This window comes from Silurus meridionalis, chromosome 17, assembly GCF_014805685.1.
Source record: "Silurus meridionalis isolate SWU-2019-XX chromosome 17, ASM1480568v1, whole genome shotgun sequence".
Taxonomy (NCBI): Eukaryota; Metazoa; Chordata; class Actinopteri; order Siluriformes; family Siluridae; genus Silurus; species Silurus meridionalis.
The window spans coordinates 23026959-23046456 of NC_060900.1; the positions used below are offsets into that span (position 1 = coordinate 23026959).

At 37.5% G+C, this 19498-nt stretch overlaps 1 protein-coding gene across 1 annotated transcript in view; it reads left to right on the forward strand.

Moving 5' to 3' along the window:
- The window catches only part of fibcd1a (fibrinogen C domain containing 1a), a 94771-nt gene that overhangs the window by 34227 nt on the left and 41046 nt on the right, over window positions 1-19498 (forward strand). Inside the window, exons 3-4 of the mRNA XM_046870441.1 lie at window positions 5452-5620; window positions 5734-5867. Of these exons, the coding sequence (XP_046726397.1) occupies window positions 5452-5620; window positions 5734-5867 (303 nt within the window). The remainder of the gene's footprint in view (window positions 1-5451; window positions 5621-5733; window positions 5868-19498) is intronic.

The window sequence follows — 19498 nt, forward strand, 5'->3', positions numbered from 1 at the left end:
CCTTCGATTTGTAACCCAGAGCCTTAACCGTTAAGCTAAAACTGCCAGTTGCTAGATAGCAGTGTGCTGTACTGAAATCGACAAAAGCGTAACCGATTCGATTTGTAATCAGACACTGGCTGTCAAAATGTCTCCATTTCTCCTGCATCAAAGTCAGAATTACATTTTCAAATGCAATTTTCTCACTTTTGGAGGTACCTTGTGATCCTGATATGTAGCTCTCAAAAGTATGCCCTGTCCAGAACTATATATGGCTCTGATTATTCACTTTAATGAATATTTATAAAGCGCTCCCTTGGCCTGAACATGGAATTAGAATTCAATTAAAGACAGCAGTCTACTTCTCTTGCCCGTGTTTCCGTTGATCTTGACACTGCTCAATATGTGGTAAAAGCTCAGCTTTAGTGAAAGCCAGACTTTAGTCTAGAAAGTAGCTACAGGACCATTTAACATATTCTATAGTTAATTATCATAGCAGCATGTGAAATTGAGTGCTGTAGGTAATTGCCTGATGAGTCAGACCCTTTCTGTTCTCCTGCTGTGTAGTGAGAAACCTGTTTAACCAAGACAACATGCTTGTGCCCTTTACATTTAAGGAGGAATAAAGAAAAGAAAAGGTTTTTTCCCCATGTCAGACACATTGTGAAATTAATCCAGCTAATTTCTTTATTTATATTTTTATTCATGTATATATATATATATATATATATATATATATATATATATATATATATATATATATATATATATAAGAAGAAGATCTCAATCGGCCTCTTTCATTTTGTCCCCAAAATCTCCTACATGCGCTGTCCCTCTAATCATTCATTTCTAATCCACTCCCAACGAAAACCTCAACATCTTCAGCTCTGCTACCTCCAGCTCCACCTCCTGTCTTTTATTCAATGCCACTGTCTCTAATCCATACAACATCTCAGGTCTCACCACAGTCCTATAAACTTTCCCTTTCACTCTCACAGATACTCTTCTATCACAAATCACTCCTGCTATCACTCTTCTCCACCCACTCCACCCTGCCTGCACTCATTTCTTCACTTATCTAACACACTCTCAATTACTTTGCAATATATATATATATATATATATATATATATATATATATACGAATATAAAGAATGTATAATATACATATCATCAACCATAAGTTTGTCTAAACTTTTTGCACTTTTTTAACTAAATATTTTTGCAGTAATGCCACTGACATGCTTTTAAACTGGAAAGATAATTTCAGAGGCATAACAGCAACATTTCTGCTCCGCCAACAACAGTGCAGGCTACATTGGCCTCAAGCGTTCTCACTGATCAACTTGAGGAACATTCTGACAACACTGAGACTAATTTTGAACATTCAAATTTGAGTGCAAGCCCAGACACAGCACTGAATCAATCGCCTCCTCCCAATTTATATCAACCGCTTACATATTTAGACCATGTGAAACCTGGCAGGGATTTTCAGAGACACTGGGGAAAAAAAATCTGAGTTTATAAATGGCACGCTTCAGAGAAAGAATAATGCAGTCTTCAAGCCCTCATTTACTGTCGGGTTTAATATAATAAAGCTGAACTGTTCAAAGCCACAACACTGTGGGTTGCAAAAAAACAACTCGTAGAAAGAAATTTAATAGCAGCCGTGTGATGATGCAATGGCTGGTTTGGAAGTCTTTTATATTCAGGGGGGAACGCGTGTATAATTGTTTAGCTTGTGTATTTGTATGCGTATGGAAATGTGTTTAATTGTCATTTTGATGTAAAACTTTACTACAACCTCATTTTGGTGAAAACATTATTTCATGCTGGAAGGCACCATGACACCAAGAAGAAGCCAAATCAATGTACACCACCCCATATGACGATCACTGTGTTGACAATTTCCTGTGAAATGTCAACAAATTATTTTCAAGAAAATGTTTTTCTTTAAAAAAAAAAAAAGAACAAAAAAGACTCAAATTGAATATACTGTATAAATAGTTTCTTTTTGCTTGTGATTGCTTCGCACTGGATTGCTATTTTCTATTCAATTTCCTCTGACGCTGTTGTGTTCATTAATCTTTTCCTCTCGAGCGAGTGAAGTCTCCTTTTTTTGTGTTTTTGTTTTTCTTTAATGTGTGAGTTCTGTTCTACACTCAGATGCCCACTGTGTTAGAAAGCAAGAAAAAAAGCTTTGAATGTATCTATGATTAATGAATGCAACTCAGCCACCAATTGTAAATATGCTCAGGCAGTTTCACTGACCATCAATGAACGTTTACAAAGGCCAATTACAGAGCGGATATCAAAGCAAGTTTTATCTGCCAACAGTGGGCCAGCACAGGACGGAGACCTTAATAACATGAAATTAGCCTAAATCTGGCTTCAGTTTTTAACACAGCAGTAGGTGGGCATATCAGATGCCTCAGACGAACAGGTTCTGCATTGTAATTAAATGGAATGTTATTATAAATCCTCTTAACATTATGGAAAACTACCACAGGGTTCCTACTGTAATCCAAGGGTTAAACGTGGGATTTGACAGGCCACGTCTATGCAAACCTATTTTTAGGAAATTATGGGGCATATAGTTCTGAAAATGAAGATTACTGTACATATCCAAGAAAAAGCCCAGAATGCTTGTCAAGCACACGTGTCTCAATAAAATCAAAAATGTTACTGAACTATGGCATTCATACTTTTGCAAATTATTATTCTTACATCTTCAGTAACCAGTGTATCCTAGTCAATTTTACAGTGGCTATGGAGTATGGAGTATATTTTGGACAAAGAGAGGACAGGCAGAACTCCACATAGACAGAAACCTAAGTTCAAGAGGACCCTTAAGCTGTATTGTGGCAGAGCTACCCACTGTGATTCACACACTGTCCCACTTGTCAAATAAAACCTGAAATGACATAAAAAATATATATATGAGTAGTCACATTCTTTTTACTGAATAAGATAGTTGAATGTAATCCCTAACCCATAAACCTTCAGTAGGTCCCCTTCAGTAAGCCCCATTCCAATCGTTTAACCAGTGCAAAGGAATTACCAGAAATAGAAAGAAAATTCACTATGATATCTGGTGATAAAATCTCATGTTGCCATGAACCAATTCAATAGCCAATTAAAAATTTCAATTCAATAGCAATTAGATATTATAACAGAAATTCTTCAGTATAGACCCCACCCACTAATTTGTTTAGTACAGATGCTTGTTGAGTTAAAGTTCCACTTATGAATTTTAGACCTTCCGATGACGATAGCAATACCAACTTCCACTCACAAACCGGTGCTCTTGTGATAATGTGCCCATTATCACCTACATATACAGTACAGTGGAACCTCGGAGCTCGCGAGGGTTAGGGACCAAGACCGGTCGCGAGTTCCGAATTTTAGCGACCTTTTGATACGCCCCTTCCAACCCAGTAAAAACCCAAAGAACACTATACAAAATCGATTTAAATGAGTAAATAACACTATTTCACTCCATACATAATAAAAATAGTTTTAAAGCATTTTTTAGACAATTTTAATGAGATAAACCTTGATTAGAAATGTTAAAACTAGCGTTTTGAGCAGCTCGCGGTTGCTCACGAGCCGATCTGAATGAGAGTCGCCGGTCGGAATGAAAGTCGCGAGCATGCGAGGTCGCGAGCGCTGAGGCCGCGAGCTCCGAGGTTCCACTATATACTGTATAGCAGAGGGGGAAATAATGAAGTACAAAGACTTTGCTACTGCACTTAAGTAGATTTTTCTGGTATCAGTATTTTACTTCACTATTTATTTTTTTGGCAACTTTTACTTTCACTCATGAAATTTTTAACCCAAAATTCTGTATTTTCTACTTCCTACATTTTTAAACCAGACCTGTTACTTCAGTTTAAATCTTTTTCGGTGATATTATCGATATTTTTCTTCTCATTGTGCGCCGTTTTCAGCCCATCAACTTATTTCTTGTCACTGCATGGCTCTTTTAATCTACCACTGGTGTATCATTTCATGGCTCTCACACACCACAGACATAAGCTAGCTTCTGAAGCTAAAAACATGCAAGGCAGGAGGCAACAAGAAGTCTGGGGTTAACGTTAATGAGACAGAGAGAGTCAGCGATGTAAACATGACTGAGAACAGAGACATTCCTTTAGTATTAATATTCCTTTGTATTATTTTGTATCAATATATTAATATGATGTGAGGTCCAGTTACCAACGTGAAACTAAAACAGGTAGTAGTAATGGCTTCTTTTTACTTAGGTACATCTTAGACCCCAAACTTCTTTACTTTAACTTGAGTGAAAAAGTGTAGTCAGAACTTCAACTTTTACAAAACATGAGTATCTGTACTTCTACTTCAGTGAAGGATGTGTGTGCTTTTGCCAACTTTGCTGTTTACTTCATACAGTACAATAAATTGCTCTGTCTTGCTAAATTATGTAGTGCAATTTGTTCAATTATTACAGTATACTACCCAACACTGTTCTTTAAGACTCCTGTGTAGGCTAATTGGAACGCATCTCCATCGTAAGTCGGAGACTACCTATATTATGTATTATAAAAAAAAAAACAGCTGAAATTAGCAATAAAGCATGGAATTTAAATGATTCCATAATTTGTATATAATTAAATTCATTGTAAACAGGATTAAAACATTTCCATACAATTTAGAATAATCAGTGCTGGCGTTTCTTGTGTTTTCCAGTGTTTCCAGAGTATATAAACTAGTAGTGGGGATCATATTTAATTTCCAATAAACACACTATTTCTGGCTGAGGCCACCCTCCACTTTGGGTTCATATCTAAATACAGATGCAGATGTGAGCATCTGGAGCACTAACCCTTAAAGGCTGTAGGAGAAAGCATTCCATTTTAAGATTTGCATCGAAGGCCAAACTGTCATGTACGTACAAACAAAACAACAGTTTCTCTCTCTTTGGGAAAGACAGTACTGTACTATATTGCTGTAGAGGTAAAGCATTAACTATTAAGAGCACGTAGTCTTTCCCCTTGCGGTTATCATGTATTATTCATAGGGTTTTTTTGTTGTTTTAATTCCTAGTAGTGGGTCAGCCTGCTCAAAAATGACAGATAAGCGCCATTGCTTTGGAAATGCACAAGATGACGTGTGTGTGTGTGTGTGTGTGTGTGTATGTGTGTGTGTTATATGAATACGTGCTGGTTTCTTCACAAGGTGACCAGTGCATGCACTGCCATTACTGTCATGGTTACTCCAACACGCACACGCACACATACACAAAACACAAAAGACAATACCCTGGAGAGGTTGGTGCTTTTGACATGAGCTGAGATTTTTAAGACTTGGAATTGCACAGGTCCTGCAGCAGATTCTGACTCACATTCCCTACTGTCTAAAGCATGACAACCTCCATTACATATTACAGTTAGCGTTGAAGCTAGCATTGGAATGTCAAGAAATCTCTTTTCTTTCTCTCTTGTGCTTCAGTTGTTATCCGAGAGCCAAAGTAACATGATGAAAGTTGTGAACACGGTGAGTGATGTCTTCGACTCCATGCAGAAGGAACCTGGCAGCATGAAGGTGTTCCTGAAGGCAGATTTGCAAAGGGCCCCGGTGCGCAATGGGGTCCGGCCCAGGGGCTGCTCCAGTGGAGAGGGTAAGGATGTATCTTTAGCATACAATTCTACAATTCTCATCCATTTGGCAGTAATGATTCCCTACTTGCCAGATTTAGTGTTTGGATAGTGATAAAGGTTTTTTTTTTTGCAGGACGACCAAGAGACTGTAGTGATATATATGCCAGTGGACAGCGTGAAGACGGGATCTACTCCATCTTTCCCATACACTTTCCATCAGGATTTCAGGTTTACTGTGACATGAGCACTGAGGGAGGTGGCTGGACGGTGAGTTCTCATTGTCTGCTTTTCTATTTAAAGACATACTTGATTAGCACATGAAGATCTTTATTATAATGTTGAAATGACTGTGCTGCTGAGATATATCCAGAGCCAAATCAGCATCCGAATTCAGAAAGCACGCCAAATGTTGCTGCAAATATTCCATTACATAAAACCTATGGTAGCGCCTTAATAAGCTACATGCTATAGTTTAGTGCAATTTGGATTATTACACATTATTAAAATGTGTAATGGGTCAGTTTTACTACATCTTGCTCAAAAAAAAATTTCTTGTCTATATTAGTATATTAGAGTTTCTATCCAATCAGATTTCAGACGTCACATCAAGTATTTTCGAAAGGCCAGCAGAAACAGTGCGGGCTTTTGTTAGATTCTAATCCATGTTCCTTTTGAACCTGCTGCTTTAACCAATCACAATCTGATTTGGTCACTCCAATTTAAGGCCAATTGAAAGCATAGAAACGCGTTGCTATTTTCACATTTTTAGATTGGGTGGTCAGAGAACGGACTGTTGCAACCCGCATCAGTGCAAAATTCAATATTTATTCGTGTAGATTTAATATTTCCTTTTTTTTATTTCACAATGGATGACGGACGAGAGATTTGGTTGCAGATATAGTTACAAGGGCATTTACAAGACGGACTTTTCAAGAAAAGTTGGACATTGTGAGGAAAGTCAAGTAAAATAGTCCAAACTGTTGTTATGAAACAAAATGAGGTTAATATTATTGCTTCTGCTAGAGGTGATGCATGTGGGTGGCTGTGGCTGCAGTGAAAGCAGACTTCATTGTTACAGGGAGTGTTCATTGGGTTTCTTGCTTTAGTAAAAGCATTCATTCTCACTGCATGAGATACCTGTCTGTGATGCAGCGCTCTGTTATACTGCATTTCTGTATAATATTGATGATTTCTACAGCATCATAATGGTGGTATTAAGAGGTGAATTGATTGAGGTAGGACACCACTTAAAGCCTAGGTATGAAAAACATGGCCCACCACTGTGCTTCACTGTAACTGAAATGTGTTTACTCTTAATTATATTTCTGTCAGCAGGTTAATTGTAGAATCTTAGAAAAATTGGCATGAAATTTACCAGAAATGTGTACATTTCTTAGTATTTGGTTTCTTTTTGCTTTAAGGACAATGTGTACTCAACATGGTAAACTGACTGATGACAAATTTGGTAGAAATGGCTCTCCAAAAAAATCTGACCTTTGGTAAAAAGAAAGAAACTGATCATCATCTTACGTAAATTTAAATAGTGACAGCAAAGTAAAAGCATTTCACTGCATTCGTACTCTGTATGTATGTGTATGTGACAAATACAATTTAATTTGATTTTGAAATAATTAAAATGTTGCACATTTTCTTTTGGTTGATCACAGAAACCATGGATCCGAGCCGTATAGTAGTAGTAGAAGATAATAGTAAAAAGTCCCAGGTGAAAAAATAAACAGTGATTCATAAGTGTAATTATAATTTATAAGCCCAATTATGATTCATAAACGGAATCATTGGTTACAGTGATAGTTGACCTGATGCCGTGCATCCATCATGGACGACTTAGTCTCAGTGGGCAAACGCATAATTTACTCCATGTGTGTGTGTGTGTGTGTGTGTGATGTTTACAATATACAAACATTATATTCAAACCAGTAAGCCACTCTGCTTATATAACATGTCTCTATTTTTCATGGAAAGTGTGTAGGCTAATAACCTAGAACCCATTACAAGGGAGTTAAATTAAAAGACATATCCATATTTACATATTAGAATATTCTCCCCACAAAAGCTATCACTTACACATGACTGTAAAAAAAAAACTGTTGTGGATAATTTTTTGAATTCACGCTTTACTATTGCTCGTTATTCATTACTCCGAGGAGGTAATCTGTTTAAAGATCCACAGATTCTTACCAAAGGCCACTTTCCAAACACCCTAAATATCTGTTGGAACAGGCACAAGCCAAGGGTTTAACATGCCAGAAGGACCATTTTGTGGCGCCCTAGACAGATCCAGCATATGCAGTACTGTACATGGCCGTGGTAGTCCCTTAGTGTCTCTGTATTTAAAGTACTGGTGGAAATGAAGAATAAAAGCATAGTAAGCATTTTATTCCATGCGAATTATTATCATGAGCTAAACCTCTGGTATTAATAAATTCATTGTACACCAGCAACAAAGCAGCTTTGAATGTGTTGGAGCAGTACCAATTTGGAGGAAGCTCTTGTTGTAGCACTGGCTTGGAATCATTGTGTTCTGTAATTGTGCTTTGGCAGCTACAAATTGTCAGAAGTTGACAGTAAGGTTGGGTGAAATGACTATAATATCGATATTACGCCACAACAGTATGTTTTTAAGTTTTTCTTTAAAGTTTGTATCATTTATTTTTAAATACAATCACATAACATTTAACAAGGTAATGGCACGTGCAACTTTACAGTATCATTGCAATAACAAAATCATTTATTTTTGTAGACATTATTGTTTTTACCTAACATTACTCTTGTGCAATCAATCTGTTAGAAAGGTATGTATCATGTCTTAGCATGTAATACACATCATAGTAACATATTTTTCAATATTGTGATTTGAGTTTTGGGCTGCTTTTTAAATTCTATCTCAATTCAATTAAATTCATTTTTTATTTGTGTTCCACTTTGACCAATGGAGATTGTCTAAAAGCAGCTTTACACAGATAAAGTGGTTATAAAGTTGCATAATAGCATGTCCAAATTTACTGTCTATAAGTTTGTTCCTTATAATTCGAAGTTTATCGTAATGAGCGAGCCAGTATCCTTGTGGCAAGGCTAAACTGCCTGAGATGGCAGGAGGAAGAAACTTTGAGAGGAACCTTGTTAACTTGTAATCAATCAACTTTGGAAACGGATTGCCCATACATAAACCTTTACCTATACTTAGCTAAAACATTTACCCCTGTACTCTTGGTATTATATCATGGCTTTGGTACTGGGGCTTGACCCCTTGATCTTTCGATCAGTAACCCTGAGCCTTAACCACTAAGCTACCATTTCCTATTATATTTCTGAGTAGATAATTAAGAAATTGTTTGTTTAGTAATTGGAGCCCACTGCCTACTGCAGCTGAGAATAGTTCCACATTAACAGCATAAAGATGCATGTTAATGAGCAGCTCAAGAATTATGAGGATGGATTTGGACTGTAATTAATATCAACAGTCTGCTACAATGGCTCAGGACCACAGTTTGCATAACCAGTTCTGTATTTAAAGACCAATTACTGAACAACAGACCTCAACAATTTTGGAATTCCAATATAATAAATGGACTGTCGGTGCCAACTAGATGACGATGGGTTCCCTTAGAGTTTGGTTCCACTCAAAGTTCCTTCCTCATAGCATCTCAGGGAGTATTTCCATGCCACAGTCGCCACTTGCTTGCTCATTAGAGATACACTTAAATAATAAACTGAAATAGGCACCAAACTTATAAATTCTAACTTTATAACCACTTTATCTCTGTTAAGCTGCTTTTGGACAATGTCCATTGTTAAAAATGCTATACATATAAAACTGGAATGAATTTGATGCCTATACAGATTTCTGCCTGTGCTGACAATAGTGTAGAAAACAAGTGCTGAGTGTTTGTTTTTAAACCGTACCTTTAATATAGAGCGCAAGACTGGGCAAACTTTGTGCACAGAGCAACAGTGAGCATAGACATTACAAACGCCTTATACCTTAAATCAGAAGCAAAGTGCGGCGTGAAGGAAATGGACATGCACTTGCATCAGTGCTCCAGAACTGAAGCACTCCCATGCTATAGTTTCTATGTGTGCTTTCTTTACCACTTCATACATCAGCCAGGCAATTCACAACACCTTCACAGTGCTCACTTTTAAAGACCAAGATTAGGATTAATTGTGAAATACTTCCAGAACGCTGTCATTTGATATCGTCAGTTTGTTAGTGTGACGAATTCCGTCACCTGGTATCATCTGAGTGAGTATGTATACAGGAAAATAAGAACAGGATCAGATGCTTCATGATACCAGATCACCACATTCCTATGTTCAATCCATTTCCCTTTTAGGCAGTGTTTACTTTTAATTTTGGCACTTGTTCAAACTAATTAGTCTTGCATTTATTCAGGATAAGGTGTTTATTTGGTTTTCATTTCCTTAAGTGATTAGCTAGTGGATGAAGAAAAGAAAAAAACATTTCAGCATTTCGGTAGCACAATAGACTATACGACTATACGTGTTACGCCATGACATTATTATGCGAAAAAAGTTTTTGGACAGACATTATCATAATTTGGCTCCTTTCTCATGCCTGAAAAAGGGCAGAGCTCTCAAGCTCTCGATTTTAGTCAAATGTGCTTTATTCTGAGAAAGTATGAGCCTTGTTTTTCTTGCCCTCCTGAGTGCATCAACATCAGTGGGATCCTGGAGAGGAAGAATGGATCTGTTATGAGGAATTAATAGTCGCAATGCCTCTATTCATCATCTCTGGCCTCCAGCGTTTTGTTGATGAGGGTGAGCCAGAGAAGAGCAGATTGAGTTCAGGCAACAGGAGAGAGAGAGAGAGAGAGCGAGAGAGAGAAGGAAGTGAGGGAAGGAGGGATTTTATGAAGATTGAAAAAAGATGGAGTGGGACATCCTAGTTCTTTGACATACACACCCTTCGGGTCACAGCTCTGTTTATCAAAAACATACAAATGATAGACCTCTACACTGGTTTTTCTTCCCCTTGATATTTCATTTCCATTTCCACTAGAGAAAGGTGACTAGAGTAAACTTGGGAGAGCCTCAAATCCTTTAAAAAGCAGGACATCTATGTAACAAACACTGGTTAATTGGAGCAGATATGTTTGCTGCCAAAATCCGATGTGTAAACATCTGTGGAACAGCTGTGACTGTCAGAAATGTCTGCAATAATGGCCCTGTTCTTCCTCAGTATGTACACAGGTGCAGTCCCTAAAAACGACTGCAGCAAAAATTCCACAAATCAACAAGCACTAGAGAGACTTTAGTGGAAAAAAAGCAAAGTGGTGCTTTATAATATTTGTATACATACATAATATGGACAAAAGTATTGGGACACCTGAACTTTCCGGAACTTTCCGTACATCATAAAGATATGCTTTACATGGTTTGGAGAGAAAAATCTTGCGTGGTCTACTATAGAGCTCTGATTTCAACCCTATGAATTGGAACGCGAAACGCTGCACACCAGGCCTCCTCACCTCACCTACATCACCTACATACCCACTAATACCCTTATAGCTGCCCACAAGCACACTCCAAAATCTAGTGGAACATCTTCCCAGAAGAGTGGAGGGAATTATAGGAGCAAATTGGGACTAAATGTGGAATGTGATGCTCAAAACGCACATACCAGGTGTCCGCAAACTTTTTGCAATATATAACCCACTTTTTATAGAAAAAAAAAAGACTTTTAATATAACAATAAACCCCTCAGAAGTGCAACACTGATGCCACTTTAAACTACTGCCTCTAGCACATTTTTCAGTGAGCCAGAAAATATAAAGCCACATACACTCTTAGAAGAAAAAAGACTCTTCAAATGATTCATGTCTATAAATAAAAGCACTGCAATTTACTGGTTTATTTCACACGAAGTGCCGCATTAACGAGCACGACTAGCGCTATTTTGACCTTAGACTAACTACATGCATGGAACCTTTTTTTTCCCAAGAATGTCAGTGTATTAATACCATTATTACTAAATCTGACGGCGACCTGGAACATTTTCTGACATCACGTCAAATAAAAAATTCGCTGTTAATGTGCAAAGCTTAAATGTCAAACCATTGCAGAGTTGCTAAAAATAACATTCTAGCGATCTAAGTGATATGTATATATTTTTTTTCATTCAAAAGCAGACTTTTCAGGATTGTGAAAAACAGAGTAGAAGTGAATGTAAAACGGTAAAGCATTTCTCTTTGTTATATAGTTTGCATTGTTTATTATAAACAGGTGTTACAAAAGTTATTTTAGCGCAATTACCGTCTAAAATAATCATTTCAAAATTTGAGATACACTTTTGTTTTTGCTGTCATTATTTTGAATGAATTTGCAAAGATTTCAAACGCACCTCTTTCACGTTGTCATTATGGGTTGTTGTTTGTAAAATTTCGAGGAAAATAATGAATTGAATCCATTCTGGAACAAGGCTGTAACAACAAAATGTGGAAAAAGTGCCCCCGATGGCCAAGGTGTGAAATGCACGGACCACCACTGTACATTTGTTTTACTTTTTAATTGAACAATAAATGGGTAATAGTGATTAAAGGATTTTTTCGAGCCGATCGTTTGGATTTAAGCACATCATACCTAATTTGCAAAACTGTGAGAAAAGTTTATTACCGTCTGTTTACAGCCTTAAACAGAAAACCGAAGGTCACCTGTCATTTTGTCACTTGCTACCTCGAATGTGTAATTATGTAAACATTTTGACAGGTAGCTACTCGAGTACTGCATAATGAGCACACTGTGTCTATTCATATACTGTATGTCATTTGATATCTAAACAACTCTTGGGCACAAATGGAGTTGCTGTTGAGCAGCAAAGCTTCATAATGTTAGCTTTATCTTCCTTTTAACATCATTTATCATGTTGCTCGGTAAAGAGCATGACGGTCCTGACTCAGTTTGTACCTCGTTCACTGTGAATGAAATGAAATGATCTGTTGAAGCAAAAACAACATTTTTCCCCTTTATTTTTGTGCTTGGGCTCAGTTTGCATTGGGATCTTAAGAATGTTCCAAAGTATTTATTTTTCTTTGGCAACTTTGAGTTCAGTCATTTTAACTGTGCAATGATGTGATGATCCAAGCTTCAGGAGATACTTTCACACAGTGACACTGTTTTGCGTCAGGATGGTGCTTCCACAGAGACGTGCTAATAGTCTCATGCTGCACTATGGGATATGGTGCTGACAGTTGGAGCTTCAAAGCTCATTTAACAATGAGGGTCACATAGCGCACATAGCGTTTCCCTTTCAGTCGCTTCCTGCCACTTTCTAACTTCTGATTAAGCTTCAATTCATCGCTTTTTTTTTTTTTTTGTCAAGGGTTGCTTTTTCTTCTTTTTTTTTTTTTCTTTTTACACATTAAATGCCCTCAGGCTGAAAAAGTGTTGAGTAATTATTTCAACCATAACTCGTTACATTTTACATTCCTCCTACATTCCTCCTACATCTCGCCTTTTACATTCAAAATAAATATCTCTAGATTTAATCTGAATTGTTGTTTAGGTCTAGTTCTGAAATTTGTGAATTCATTCTGAATTTAATTGATATTTATCTTTATGATTTACTTTACTGAGCACATCTGCTATATTAACATTTACCGTATTTGGCAGACGCCTTTATCCAGAGTGACCTTGACTTATGACCTTTAGATCCAAAGTTCAATAACTAAAGCGTTCACTCATAGGCGTGTATTTTCCATTCCTTCAAAAATTACACTTTTTTATTTTATTTCAGTAGAAAATGTGACTCATAACATTTCAGGTATATGTTAAGGATGTAAACTTTCTTTTGCCTTCTTCCATTAGGGGTCGCCACAGCGAATCATCTGCATGTTTGATTCGGCACATGTTTTTACGCTGGATGCCCTTCCTAACGCAACCCTCCCCATTTATCCGGGTTTGGGACTGGCACTGAGAGTGGCTGGGGTTGGTTCCCTGACCGGGATCGAACCCGGGCAGCAGTGGTGAGAGCGCCGCATCCTAACCACTAGACCACCAGGGAACCTGTATATGTTAAGGATGTAAAATGCTAAAAAACAACAACAACAAAACTGATCATTTCTTTGTAAAAAAAAAAAACAGATTTGACAAGGATTTAAAGACGTTTTGAGAAACAGGAGTCAACAAAAAAACTGGAGAATTGAAGCAGCGCGAGGAAATCCGTGGAATTACATCAATCTTGCTTCATCCATCAAAATCTAGAAATGTTTTATCTATTGAAGACTTTCTTTCTGCATCCCCAGGTCCAACCATCTCTTTGGTGATTGCTTTTTTTCTGCACTCAAAACTCAGAGACGCGCAGCTCGGCAGAAGGGTGAAAAAAGGGTCCATTTTTATGCAGGAGCGTTAAAAGGTGATGAGAGATAAAAGGAACATTAATACTAGAGAGGCATATCTCTCCTTTTCTTTCTCCATCTCAGTGCTTTGAATTTTGCATGACCACTAAAGGTCTGAAGCTCTGTGGATTTGTGGAATTGCTCTATTTATATTCTCACAGCTGGAACATTAAGCCTGTAGTTTAGGGTTAGTTTAAAATGACTGAACTTTGCAAATCTAATCAGACAGCCTTGTCAGTGATCACACAGCAACAAGTGATTTATTCGTTGTTTTTCGCCAATTATAGCCTGGATGCTAGTGCCAACTAGCTTCAGGAATCACAATCATCCTTATAGCTTAAACCAAGCAGTTGCCGGAGCAACAGAATTTCTTCCATTCGCAAGACAATGTTGTATTATTGATGTTATGACTTTTATTTAGTAAAAGGAAAAGAAATGCTTTATTTATATCAGATGGCTATATGACTGGTGGGAAGGAGCCTCTACTGAAATATTCACTATGAAGGGAATTGCACAAATACTTGGTCAGAGGTATGACAGCGTTCGATTTGTGTCGTGCTTCTTGACTAAAAGTGGCAACCATATTCTCAGAGTACCCTGGAGTTTGAAAGCACCTCGGGTTTCTTTTCAAAACTCAGCAGGAGTTGACGCTTTAGATGTTAGGGAATAAAGTCTATAGGATTCACCAGAAACTTATTTTCCTTTAAAGCACACATTTTGCTTTTTCATCTACTCAGTAAAGCAGTACGCCTTGAGGACATTACCGCTGTCCAATTTCATTATCCAACACCAGCTCCCGCTGTCACCTTTTAGCAGCTCCATTAATCCCAAGACATTACGGATTGACAGACCTTCAGCTATTTGCATAAACCCAAAAGGATGAACTATAACAACTAGAGTCTTCTCTCACTTTATATATATATCACTCCTGGGCCTCTTTTTTCCTCAAATGTGAAGGCAGAATCCTCCAACTATGCTTTTGCCAAAAATGTATTATTCATTTATGAAAAAAAGGTCATTGCACATTTGTATAGTATAACAGTATATTAATATGTCCTTCATAACCAGGCAAAGTAAAAGCCAGACCACTTTGATTTTAAGTCTAAGTCATTTAAGTCCAAGTTTGCTAATGTCTAGACCATAGCTGAACATCAGTTCGCTTCACACTATATGCAAAGGGAGTACAGTTTAGAGAATTTATTGTTGTGTGCTTTGATGGATACTTTACATTGGTTCTCTTACAATTTGTTACACCTGTTTAATACATACAACTACTGCTATTACTACCATTACTACTAATACCAATTCTACTACTGCTACTACTTCTTTCACTGCTATAACTGATACTACTACTGCTACTGTACTACTACTTCTCCTGCTATTACTACTGCCACTATTACCACTACTATTTCAATTGCTACTACTGCTATTGCTACTGTGCTACTGTTACTACTACTTCTTTTGCTACTACTACTAATAATACAAATAATAATAATAATAATAATAATAATAATAATAATAATAATAATAATAATGTCCCATTTCATATAAAATAGAAACAATGAAAGCATTCAATAAAAGGAGTTTAAATAAAACATTAAATCATTAAAAAAAACATTTTGATAATTAATTTAAAAAAAACTAGATAACCCTAATACTGAAAATACATGTGGAAAGAGCAGAGTAACTTCTTACAACATGGAAAAAACAAGTCTCAGCAGACTCTTAAAGAAGTCTTCCTCCTCCTAAGTGCAGACCCCTGGCCCAGGCTCCCTCTTGAATACATTGAGAAAGCACATCCATCTATCTATCTATCTATCTATCTATCTATCTATCTATCTATCTATCTATCTATCTATCTATCTATCTATCTATCTATCTATCTATCTATCTATCATCTATCTATCTATCTATCTATCTATCATCTATCTATGTCTATCTATGTCTGTCTGTCTGTCTGTCTGTATGTATCGCTGTATGTATGTATGTATATGCTTGAGTACTGAGCAAGCATACAAACCCCATCTTGAAAGGTTAAATCTGTGGAAGCTAGAACACCTTTACTATGCCTTAAAGACAAAACATGGCTGCTTCAGTGGATTTGTACTAATAAAGATGGCAGGAATATCTTTCCAAAATCCTGCCTCAGGACTGAGTAAGAGCCTAGCTGCTATATGACTGTTCCTACTCAGTTTGTCTTCAAAGTGCCCTCGGTGGCCATTAATGTGACAAATGTAGGTGCAGAGTGTTAAGTGTCGTATGTGGGGGGAAAAAAAAAAAAAAACGGCAGAGGAACACAGACGGTATCTGCTGTTCACCTCAGATGCTATCTGGATAATCCTCGATAACCTCGAATGGATTTCCATGATTTGCTGGTAAGAGGAATTTGCGAAAGTCCATTGTCACGATTCAATTTGAATCACATTAGCAGAGTGTTTAATTGCTAATGGGGTGCAGATGGTCCCAATGATTTTGACTGGCTGCTTTTCCCACTTCAATCTAATTGCACAGACTGCATATTACATAATTAACAAGTATTTACAGATTGCACTAAGGGTATATTAATCCTTCTGTTCTTTGCCATGTTCCTCTTGGAATCGAAATGCTATAGACCTCTCCAACTGACATTTATAATTAGAAATTGTGCTGAGTGACGGACAGCAAATTCAATTGGAGTCATAACAGTGACGATAACAGTTGCATTTTCGTTTTTTTAGAGCCTATGTGTAGTTTTGCTGGAGTGATTAAAGGAGCGATGGAGAGCGCAGTGTAAAGTGGAAGCTCTTTTGTTCAGAAATGGAGTTATTGGACGTGGCGGATAAGCACACTCCATAACATGAAGGGAAATGAGCTAGCATGACTCTTCTTACGGCAGTGGCATGCATCATTTCAGAATGCGCTATCTCCAGCTTCCTGTGCTGGATTAAGAGTCTGAGATGATTAGGTGACTCAGTGGCCTGTGTAAGCCTGGTTCTTTGAAGTGTGTGTGTGTGTGTGTGCCTTTTGTTAATAGCTATGCACCTTTTTCCATGGTAACATTCACAACATAAAAACTGCCCTGAAGGAAGGCAAAGGAAACTTTTGATAATATTTCTAGTTTGATGTCCATCACTTTTAAAGAGTCAACCAGAATAGGCGCAGTCTTCTTCTTCTTCTTTTTCTTCTTTCTACTTCTCCCAGTAGGAGTCACCACATCATCCTTCTCCATAAACCCCTGTCCTGTACATCTGTCTCTTTTTCCCCAACCACCTGCATGTCTTCCCTCACCACATCCATAAACCTCCTCTTTGGCCTTCCTCTTTTCCTCTCTATCCTCAGCATTCTCCTACCGATATACCCCATGTCTCTCCTCTGTACATGAAACCATTTCAATCGAGCCTCTTTCACCTTGTCTCCAAAACGTCCTACATGTGCTGTCCCTCTAATAAACTAATTTCTAATCTTGTCCATCGTCGTCACTCCCAACAAAAACCTCAACATCTTCAGCTCTGCTACCTCCAGCTCCACCTCCTGTCTTTTACTAAATGCCACTGTCTCTAAACCATACAACATCGCAGGTCTCACCACAGTCCTATAAACTTTCCCTTTCACTCTCACAGATACTCTTCTATCACAAATCACTCCTGCCGCTCTTCTCCACCCTGCCTGCACACTTTTCTTCACTTCTCTAACACACTCTCCAATACTTTGCACTGTTGACCCCAGGTACCTGAACTCCTCCACCTTCTCAACCTCTTCTCCCTGCAAAGACACCACTCCACTGCCCTCCCTCTCATTCACACACATGTATTTCCCATTCTGCTGAATGAGTACCACAACTATGGACCTGCAACCTTTGATGCTATTACATAGGGACTTGTGCTAAACATGCATATTAAGGATTTAATACTGTGTTCTACTCTGACTGTGGACTGAAGTTCAATTAAATTCATTGTAATTCACTTCAGTATTATTTGTATAGAACTTTTAACAATAGATATTGTCCCAAAGCAGCTTTACAAAAAAAAAAGGTTATAAAACATGAATTTATATGTTAGTGCGCATAAGTTTAACCGTTATAACTAGAGATTTTACTGATACTGATAGCTAGGTTGGATCGGACTTGCCGAATAATCGACCGATAATTTTTTAAATAGATACTGGATTAAAAACAAACAAACATAACACTCCATGTAAAATAGTACTAAACTTTATTCTAAAAAAAAACAGTACTAAATCATAAAAATGTGATAAATTAAATAAATGTAATATATACATTATATGAATCAATATAATTATATAAATAATAAATGATAATTAATATATATAATATGGCCCTTTCTATGCACCGTGCACTTTCCAGGCGCTCCCAGTGCAGCAAACAGCAACAAGTCGTCAGTCATTCACCTCTAGAGGCCGCTCTCTTAATGACAGCGGACCTTTTCAGCTTCTCCAGCAACAGACGCTACCCGGAAAAACTATCGGTATATATTTTTCAGATAGTCGTTATTTCCAGTAATCAACTATCAGTGCCTATAAATCGCTAAAACCAATTAATCGGTCAACCTCTACTTATAAGTTTATCCCTTATAAGTGTATCCTTAATAAACGAGCCAGTGGTGAGAAAAATCTCCCGGAAATAATAGGAGGAAGAACCCTTTAAAAGAGCCAGACTCAATCGACATAAAAGAGAACCCTCATCTGGCACCAATTGCCCATTTATTACAGTTCCAACTTTGTTGAGGTGTACTATTCAGTGATGGATGCTTAAGTGCTACTCAGAAGAATTTCCAGAATATTCTTGTGAAAATAATTGTCTGTTTTACCTTAAATTAAAAGTGACAAATTATTAATTGTCTTAGATTCCTGAATTCACCTACTGGCATCTTTTTGGAACATGGGAGGAAATCTGTGAACCTGGAAGCAGCCGATAGAAAAATTGATAGAAGCAGGAATCCTAGTGCTGTAAGCCGTGGCCCTGCAACCCGCTGCACTGCTATGCTGCCCTGTTTTCACATATTAATGCCAGTTTTAAATAATGACTATAATTACCTTTTCAGTTCAACAAAGCATATTTTTTTGTCTGTTTGTGATTCTTTTATTCAGCTCTGGTCAGTTTTTCTATTCAAAAGTATAACAGCAGAGAACACGACTTCTTGTTCATGCACTCTCGCTTTCTTCATCTTTTCCATTATCCTGTCACTCCATTCTTCTTGTTTGCCGTTAGAATTAAATTGGGGGAGGTGGCAGCTTAGTGGTTGAGGCATCGGATTTGGATCTAAAGGTCATGAGTTCAAATGAATGAGATAATACACCGATAAGGCATAACATTATGACCACCTGCCTAATACTGAGTTTTGCTGCCGAAACAGTTCTGACCTGTCAGTCATTAACAGCATTCACTTCTTTAGCAATCTGAGCTACAGGACCTTATCTGTTGGATTGGACCACACGGTCCAGCCTTCACTGTCCACGTGCATCAATGAGCCTTGGCCACCCATGACCCTATTGCTGGTTGACCACTGTTCCTTCCTTGGACCACTT